General features: G+C 38.2%; 1 protein-coding gene across 1 annotated transcript in view; it reads left to right on the forward strand.

The window, feature by feature from the left end:
- The first annotated feature begins 4,780 nt into the window (after positions 1-4,780).
- The window catches only part of SAMD3 (sterile alpha motif domain containing 3), a 51,379-nt gene continuing 46,619 nt past the window's right edge, over positions 4,781-9,540 (forward strand). The window contains exons 1-3 of the mRNA XM_008049872.2: positions 4,781-5,226; positions 5,898-6,087; positions 9,296-9,409. Coding sequence (XP_008048063.1) covers positions 5,148-5,226; positions 5,898-6,087; positions 9,296-9,409 — 383 coding nt within the window. The 5' untranslated portion in view covers positions 4,781-5,147. The remainder of the gene's footprint in view (positions 5,227-5,897; positions 6,088-9,295; positions 9,410-9,540) is intronic.

The following is a 9,540-nucleotide window of genomic DNA, read 5'->3' on the forward strand; positions in this document are numbered from 1 at the left end:
GCAGTGGCCGTTCCCGGCCACCGCAGCCTCGACCTGCTGGGCTCCGGCGATTCCTTCCACCCCAGCCTTCCGAGTAGCTGGAACTGCAGGCGCGCGCTACCACGTCCGGCTTATTTTTTTTTTTTATTTATGGTAGAGATGAGTTCTCGCCTGCCCAGGCGGGTCTCGAACCCGCGGGCTCAGGCAATCCACTCACCTCAGCCTCCCAAAGTCGCGGGATTACAGGCTGAGCCACCGAGCCTGGCTGTATGATTTTTTTTTTAACACCTGGGAGTGCAAGTTCTTTTGTCAAATATTTCTTATTCTTTTTGCTTCTTTATTTATCCACATGAACACTAGTACAATAGTAAGGAAAACATATACCACATGAATATTCATTGAAATTTATAAATCAATTCTGAGAGAGTAGACATCTTCTAACTATAAGACTTCTCAGTCACACATCCAGCTTTTGATACAATGTAACAGTTCAGCTCACAACTCTGGTGAAAACCCAGAGGGTTGTAGTCTGTGTTGCTGAACTGTAAGCTCCAACCACCAACAAGGCAGAAGCAGGATGAACTGTAGGTTTGACTCAAAGGCCAAAAGATGTGAGTGTTTGTGACTCAAAAGTCCCAAAAGACTTGGATTCTGGCTCATTGTGCTTTTGTTCATTAATTAAACTTCCCAGATAAATTGTTCTTTAGTTTCTTTGTAAACATAAAATGTAAGTTACTTATCGTGTTCATCACTTCCCTTCTTCCTTGGGGATGTTGTTTATTATAGACACCGCTGATACATTTTGCTGGAGAAAATCAGCCAACAAAGACTCATTAATTTTCACAAAAGTAAGATTTTAACCAATAGGTTCAATCATTTAAAAATTACATCTTAGACTCCGTATGTACAAAAATGGCAATGGCATATGGTTCAACTATTAATGAATATAGACAGCCCTTGTAGGTGTGTTTCATTTGCTTGGTGTCTGCTGGCTATGTGGATCGAACTCCCTTTCTGACCATAATGTACGGAAAAATCAAAAGTCTTGTTTTCATGAGTATTTCAAAGGTTAATATAAACATCTAAAATGTTTCCAAAATGAAGGAAAATTGGTGCATATATGAATATTTAGTAAAGGCTAAACTCTTCCATCTCATATACTATTTATTACAGTAAAGAATACTTTCCTCCAATAACTCAAAAAACAATATATGCTGGAGGTGATGCGGCAATAAGGGAACGCTTCTACACTGTTGGTGGGAGTGTAAGCTAGTACAGTCTTTGTGGAAAACAGCGTGGCGATTCCTAAAAGATCTAAAAATCGACCTCCTATGTGACCCCACAATCCCCCTACTGAGACTATACCTGGAGGAGCTGAAATCACTCTATGACAAAGATACCTACACACGCATGTTTATTACAACATTATTTACAAAAGCAAAAACATGGAACCAACTGTGCTGCCCACCAAAAGAGGACTGGATTTTAAAAAAGTGGTACATTTACATGATAGAATATTATGTAGCCATAAAGGACAAAATTATGAACTTCACAGCAACTTGGATGGACTTAGAGGTCATAATACTGAGTGATCTATCACAAACAAAGAACCGAGTATCACATGTTCTCACTCATAAGTGGACTTTGAACAACTATCATAGTACTATAAGAAAGGGATTGGCAGTAGTGGGAAACTGCCAGGGGTGTGAGGGCACACCTCATCAACAAGGGTACCTGCAAAATAAACATTTGTATACTTAACCCTGAATTGTACCCCACATATCTAAAATTTAAAAGGTTTTTTAAAAAAGAATACATTCCTTTCATTTATTTACTCACCTGCCTAAATAATCTTTCTAAAGCATGGAGCACACTATCAGTTCAATGACCCTCCTAAGTTTAAGTAGATCTGTAAACTCTTGGTGTGACATTCCAAGCTCTGCAGTAAACTTCAGACCCTGCTTCCTGTTAATCCCTATCATGGGGTTACCATCCTGGACAGCGTGATCCTCCCTGAGCTCCCAAAATATGACTTGTTTATTTCTGACTTTTTCAGTTCATCCTGCTTTCTCCAGCTCCATCACTGCATACATTATGTCTATTACTCAGATGTCTATTATTCTGCTTCAGAAGACTGTGGGGGGGGAAATCCAGCCCCACGGTGCTTTCTAAAGCACCCATCATAATTGACTCTATGTCATATTCTGCTTCTCTATGTGTCTTATTTTCCTCGGAGGCCTTCTAATTTTTTTGGTGGATCAATGTTCACCCCGCTTTGGGCTAGCTAGGCAGTAAATATCTTGATAAGTGAAGTATGCAAGGCATTTGAGTTGACTGCGTTTTCATTCCATGTGGGCTGATGATGAGAACCAGCAGGAAGTGGATGAGATGCAATGCTTCCCTGGCGGACCATGATGCCATCACCTCCTAGAGCAGTGAGGCTGCTACCCAAGAGACTTGCCCAAATGTTGTTCTATGTGACAGCCACATCCATATTTTTGTATCTTAATTCTCCTTATTTTTTGAAAACAGGTCCTGATTTTTTTTTTCTCCCACCCCACCCCAAGGTCCTGATTTTTGCTAAATGGTTCATCCCTTCAAGTTCAGCCAGAGTAGGCACTGCTCTTTCTCAGGGTGGGATGGGGTATTAATCTAGGAGAATGCATACGTTGCCAGCAAAGCTGATAGGAAACTTTTTGTTGTCTCAGCTTTTGGATTTCAGAAAAAAAAAGCAAACGGAAAGAAAAGTGACAAAATATTTGCGTATTTTCTTAAAAAGTGCTTCCTTGCAATTGATTTTTATATGTTACGTTGTTCCCTGAATATTATCAGTGGCGTTCACAGCAGTTTGCCTCATTCTCTTCCTCTGGGGTTGCAACACATAAATAAAATTGCCCACATTTAGGATGCTTTAGCTGAAGTCTTACCTCTTCCTGGGTTTAGTTAGATGAGACCCTTTAATATTTAATGCAAATTTATTTTATTAAAGTATAATTTAATCAAATGATGAAAATGACTGGCTGGAACATTCCCACATACTGTTATTATTAACTTGGTTATTCTTTTTTTATTATTGTGTCTTAAAATATTTAGGGATCATACTCATCCTCACATGTTGAAATATTTTCAAATGTTGCTGAATCACAGAATAAAGCTACTAGATATCTTTTCTCATTTGATGTATTGTTTGTTCCTTTGTGGTGTACAAGCTCATAAATAATATATCCATTGTTTATATAAGAGGAGGTTGTAAGGTTACTACTTAAAGATGTTATAGCATCTATTTTTTATTTTATCATCTTTGTATGCGGTTAAAATTTGATAACCATTTTGTTTTACTCAAAAGTAGAATTGGGATAAAAATCTTCAAACTTAAAAATATGTGAGCAATTCCAACTACTCATTTTGTTTTCAAATTTCCTCTTACCCATAGATGGCTACAAGGCAGTAACTTCTGCTCTGCGTACCTTTTAATCTTAGACTTTAGAGAAATGTTTTCTTTTTTCTTGATTTTCTATCTTTTTCTAAGTCCTACTCTTCACAAGGAAGCCAGAAGTGTGACAGAAAGGTGTGATTTTTAATTTACACCAGAGTCTTGCAAATAATGTCTTTTCACACCCTGCTGTTGCTGGTTAGCCTGGGGGGGAGTTCTGTGGCTACTGTTTGTCATGATAAATTAAATTCACTGTTGTAATTCAGAAAGATGGTCTTCTAAGTTTAACCCTTGTCTTCAATTTTTCAACTTGGTATTTGTGAATACTTAAGTATGTGGCTTATTACTTCGCAGTGTACTTGTTTTCTAGGAAATGATTTTTGAAGGCTATCTTTTCAGATTATCAAGTATGAACGGGAAACATCTTTCTCCTTTCCATCATTCCAGCTGAAATGTTGGTAATTATAACTTGTTTTAAATACACAAAAAGTGAAAATATAATATTCTTTTTAGAACTTCTAGCAACAAAATTTAAATACATAACTAATAAATATCATTCATCTTTCCTTATGATCCCAGTTCTCTAAGAATAGCTTTTCCCTGTCTTTATAGAATAGTCAGTATCGCACTGTATAAGTAAATCTATATCATTTAGATGGAAAGTTGAAATTGCCAGTATTGTTAAAAGATTAAGATGTTTCAAGGTTTTTTTAATTTATTTTTTATTTTTTTAATTTATTTTTTTAGTTTCCCTCCAACCCATTAGAAATCTTTTGGTTTGAATTATAAAAACAGAATATGCTACCTAATGGAAATGGGAGAAACTATTAAAATTAGTATACTTGTTTTAGGTTTTCTAAGTGATTGGAGAATAGTGACATGCAAAGATAACTGAATAGTTAAAGAACATATCTTGCAAACTCTGCACACAATTCTTTCATTATAATTACTTACCTATTTAATTGTTTTAAATGTTTGAATCTGCCTAAGTTAAAAAAAAAAGTTTTCAATCAGTATGTCAGTTTATCTTGTTATCTTATTCATCATAGTAGTATTCAACATCGTTCTAGAACTTTGGAATGGAGTATGTAAGAGTATTATCAGAAGCAAGGATAGAAACATTCCGATTCTCCTGATAAATGTAGGTGCTACTTCCTCCTCTTCCTAAACCAAAGTGAGGAGAAGCTGTAAATTACAAGCTCTTTCTCCTAGCTGGGAGCAGTAAGGGGTTAACCAGTCTAGGTTTACTAAGTATCTCAGTTAGATTTTCATCAAATCCTTCCTCCCCTTCTTCCCTGCCCACCCTTTTTGTAAATGTCAACCACTTCCTGATGAGCTGGTAGTGGTGAATTTCACACCTTTCTTTTCTTTGTGAAGAAACCAGGGTGTTAATGGTACAGGATTGGGTACCATTGGATGACTCTGGCTGTCAGTAAAACCCAGGGATGCCTGTGGGGGAAAAAAAGTACAAAAAGGTAAAGATATTTGAGAAATGAGACTAGGAAACAGGTTTAAATCGGTCTTGTTCTTAAGATGGGTATTTGTTTTGTTAGCAACTTTTAAATATGTATTATAAAAATAGTAATTTTTAAGAAGCTTGATATTAAGAGTCTAAAGGAGTCTAGCATAGGAAGGAGCTGATAGTTAGAAAAAAGAATTAAAGACTAGTCAGAAAGAAAAGCTGGAGAACTCTTTTCTGACCTCTTATTCTACAGGTGATTTACAGGATACAGCAATGGAAACCTGGTCAGTTGATCAGGTCTGCAGTTGGTTAGTGGAGAAAAACCTAGGAGAGCTAGTTCACAGATTCCAAGGTGAGTTGTGTACACTTTGAATAGACTGCAGTTGAGCAGCTGAGATATTCTGCTGTCTTCTGTTGTTGAAAATGACTTTTATTGCCAAATGTCTGTGTGCCTGTGAATGTGAGTGATGAGTTGCTGCTGTGGAGAACTTTTCTTTACTGACTGTAGCAGAGTTTCCATTTGATTCTGACATCCACAGGAGAATGTAGTATTTCAGGAGGAGCTTAAATACAATAAAGTCCGATTATGGAAAATACATAGTTGAGATAGGTATTTAATATTGCTTTGGTTTTTAAATCATGCAGCATGCGTTTTGCACAGTCCTGGGTTACTGGTATTGGATATTGTCTAGGAGATATTACTAAGATTACTTTCCTAAGAAGGCTTTTGTTTCTTCATAAAAACAATGCCGGTTAGAGAGAAGTATAATGGAGAGGACGTTAATGTGAAAATAAAAAGTTTTGATTGTGACTCCATGTTCTGGAACTTTCTTAGGAGCAGACATCGATATGAAATTATGCAGCATCAGAATTCTATCTTTGTCAAAAATATGGATAATGTTATAACTGCAGTAGATAACTGCATTAGATGAGCCTTTTAATGCCATAAGCAATTTTGTCAGAGTGCCTGTGTTTTATAGTGTTTTACTGGGAAGCCGTATAGAAACTATTTTTTCCACCCAGAGGAAGAAGTCAGTGGGGCCGCACTTCTAGCCCTTAATGACCGAATGGTTCAGCAACTGGTAAAGAAAATTGGGCACCAGGCTGTTCTGATGGACTTAATTAAAAAATATAAGTGGAATACTCAAGGACTGAAGTCTCCTGGAAGCCCCAAAGAGACAGCCATGGTCACACAAACAGAAGCAACCCCAGAGTGAGTATGTTCCTAAGTAGCTTTATATTTGATTCCATGCTGCCATGGATGGCTGTAGTATCATGTTTGTGTTTAAAGCTCTTTGAAAACTGGGACTATTTTCAACTAGACTGTGTGTACGGTAGTTCTAATATTTGAGTGAATGACACTGCAGCATTTTAAGAATCAAGATACAGGTTTTTAATTCATCACCTTTTAAACACTGAATCATTAGGGAAATCCTGTAAGCTGGGAATTACTATATACAATGCTGTAGAACAAGCAGTTGAAATAGATGTATAAATAACACAGGTAAGCAACTCAAGATTTAAAATCAGGGTTTGCTCATTTGAAATCAGGAGCATGTCGGCTGCTCCTTTGCTTTTCAAAAAAATATATTTATTTATTTATCTATGCATTTATTCGCCAAGGATTCCTAAGAGTGAGTAATAATTTATATTCACCTCTACAGGCCTTTTCGATATAATTTGCTAAACACCCTTGCCACATGGGTTTGCTAATTTTTGATCCTTAGAATAATGAATGCTAAGATAGTACTTCAGAAAAGTCATGTAGAAAAATTTGTGGTGACAGATAAAAGCTCTGAGGTTTAGGAATGGTTGTGTTTGTTTGCCTTTTAATTACTGGCTTCTGCAATGAAAAGGAATGATAACAAGATTGATCAAATTAAATTTCCATTGTACAAATCTATGCCAGAGGATCACTTCAGGCATTCTGATTTGATTCTTCCATGTTCAAGGCTTTTGGCAAGGTTTCTAAGGTTAAATATTTGCTGCAGACCAATTCATTAATTTTAAAATAAGATCGTGACGTTTGATGAAACCCATTCTGTGTTTTTACTTTAACTTTTCAAGATTAGATTTGTGATAATATCAATTTCTCCCTTTCTCTTAAATAAGCAGTATAATGTTAGATAGATCTGGTCTACACAATTTTATTTCTAGAATATTTGGAATTTTGAGACATGGAGAAGAACAGGTAGCCTTGAAAGGATGGTCTGCAGTTGGTCTGGAAATTCTACCAATGATTTATTGGAAGGATTTCTAAACATTGTTTGACATGTCTATGTAAAAGCACCCTTTTGGATGTGTGACTTTTGATGAAGTTCCTACTGCAAGCTTTCATTCCTGCCAGCCAAGGGAGGGTGTGAACCTCAAAGAGAGATCAAAGTAATTTCTGGGCATTTTTGGATGAGTAGGACTTTTGAGCTGGAAGTGTTCTTCAGTTGACTGGAATCTTGATATTGCCTTAGGCACAGCTTAGAAGAAAACAGACCGCCTTGTTTCCACTGCAAATCAGTTTCTAATGTTCTCAAGTGAAACAGAACTGGCTAGACTGCCAGGAAATCTGGGCTTCGTTCCTGGTTCTACCACTGACTTGGATTGATTATATTGAATGTTGGCATTCCTGTGTCTTCATTTGTACATTGTGAAAAGTCACATGGTACCTAACTCCTTGTTAATTCACACTGATTTTAGCAGTAACATAATCTTTGAGCAAATCTCTTCTTCTTCTTCCTAACCAGAATAGTCTTGTGTTAAAGCTTTAGTTAACCTGGTTAAAAAAGCTAGTTTCACATGTAGCCAAGACTGGGAATACTGGTTATTTAAGGGTTTTCGGGTGGGGCTTTTCACTCTACCTGGTAAACAGCTGATTCACATTACGGATTGTGTTGTCTTGTATTTGGGTGAAATTATTTTGGTGCGCAATTACAGCTGCATGTGAGAAGAGAATGCTTGTTGGTTAAAATGCTTATTGGGTATATTTGCTTATTGTCAAATATATTCTGCAAATATGTTGTCATTTGTTAAAGATACAGTCAAGTGGGGTGATGGACCAAGATATGGTCAAGTGGGAATGATGGAGAAAGAGACATGGAAATGTGGTGTTCATTAAGCTCTTTTAGAAAGTGCTTATTAAAGATAGGAATTAGTGTCAGAAAGAACCTTGAAGCTAGATATCAAAACGCTTGATTTCAATCCACTGTTAACGGTGCTAGCTACTCACCTAGGCTTGAAGATCCGTTTGACCTTTTTTTAGTCTTAACTTGTTCAATCATAAAATGAAGTGGGTAGAATAAATGATATTTTAGCCTTCTTCTAAAGAGGCTATAATAACATTCTAGATCAGAGGTAGCAGATGGGTTTCAGTTTGAGTGCAAATTCCAGCTAGTGGCTAATGGCCACCTACTATGCTATTTTGGAATAAATCCATAGGCCACATCTGGGCAAAATACCTGGCATCCTATTTAGACCTAAGCAAACGACAGGGATATGAAATAGGTGGGAGTGTTTGCAGTTGCTTTTTGGTTGTGGTCCTTGTTGAAGCTGGTAGAAAAATCACTGGACGGGGAAGGTAGAAAAACTGAGTTCAGATCCTGGTACTGCTACTGAGCATCTTGTGGCCACAAGTAAATTGCTTTGCCTTCTCGACTTCAGTTGCAGCACTTTTAGAAAATGAGGGAGTTGGTGGAATGTAGTTCTAAGATCATGAGAATTCACAAATAATAAGATTTCTCCCCCCCAAATAGCAGGGAGCAGAGGAGGGATCTGACAGGGCTAACCATTTTATTTTGCCAAATAAGAATATTAAGTAGCCAGCATAGTGGCTCAAGCCTGTCATCTCAGCACTTTGGGAGGCTGAGACGAGAGGATTGCTGGAGCTCAGGGGTTCGAGACCAGCCTGGACAACTTGACGAGACCTCTTCTCTACAATAAATCAAAAAATTAGCTAGGCGTGGTCGCTTGCGCCTGTAGTTCTGGCTGCTTGGAAGGCTGAGACAGAAGGATCGCCTGAGCCCAGCAGGTCTAGGCTGTGGTGGCCGTGAGTGTGCCATTGCACTCCAACCTGGGTGATGGAGTAAGACCCCAACTCAAAAAAATATATGAAAGAGAATATTAACTAAAAATGGTACATACATTCTATGATCATCATCATTTTCTAAAGGAAAGGATCATCTTAACACTATTTAAAAATACAAGAGCGCTGTGAAACTGGCATCAGTCCACCTCCAGGCATGTAAGAACCACTGCGTGAGAGGACGTCGGAGGATCCTTTTTATTCTCTTAGACATGAGTCGAATGTAGAGCTAGGAAGTGGACACAGAGCATAATGTTGATTATAGGCTGACCCCTGCCCTCAGAGCTGTTGTGGGATCAATGGTTATGGCTGCTGCTGAATAGCCTCTGACCCACCCCTGCTTTCTTGGTTACAGGGATGAGGAGTCCTCCAGTCCAGCCGGCCGTGGGAAGCTGGTGCCATCTTTCTGTCCAACCGGAAACCTTGATAACGGACTAATTGACCAAAGAGTGTTGAAACAGAGGTGGGGGCACTGACTTTAAGATATTTAGACGCCGCTGGGCTCGATGGCTCAGCCTGTAATCCCGCGCCTTTGGGAGGCTGAGGTGAGTGGATTGCCTGAGCCCGCGGGTTCGAGACCCGCCCGGGCAGCAA

The sequence above is a fragment of the Carlito syrichta genome, unplaced genomic scaffold (assembly GCF_000164805.1).
Source record: "Carlito syrichta isolate Samal-C Ts95f unplaced genomic scaffold, Tarsius_syrichta-2.0.1 Scaffold138743, whole genome shotgun sequence".
Lineage (NCBI taxonomy): Eukaryota > Metazoa > Chordata > Mammalia > Primates > Tarsiidae > Carlito > Carlito syrichta.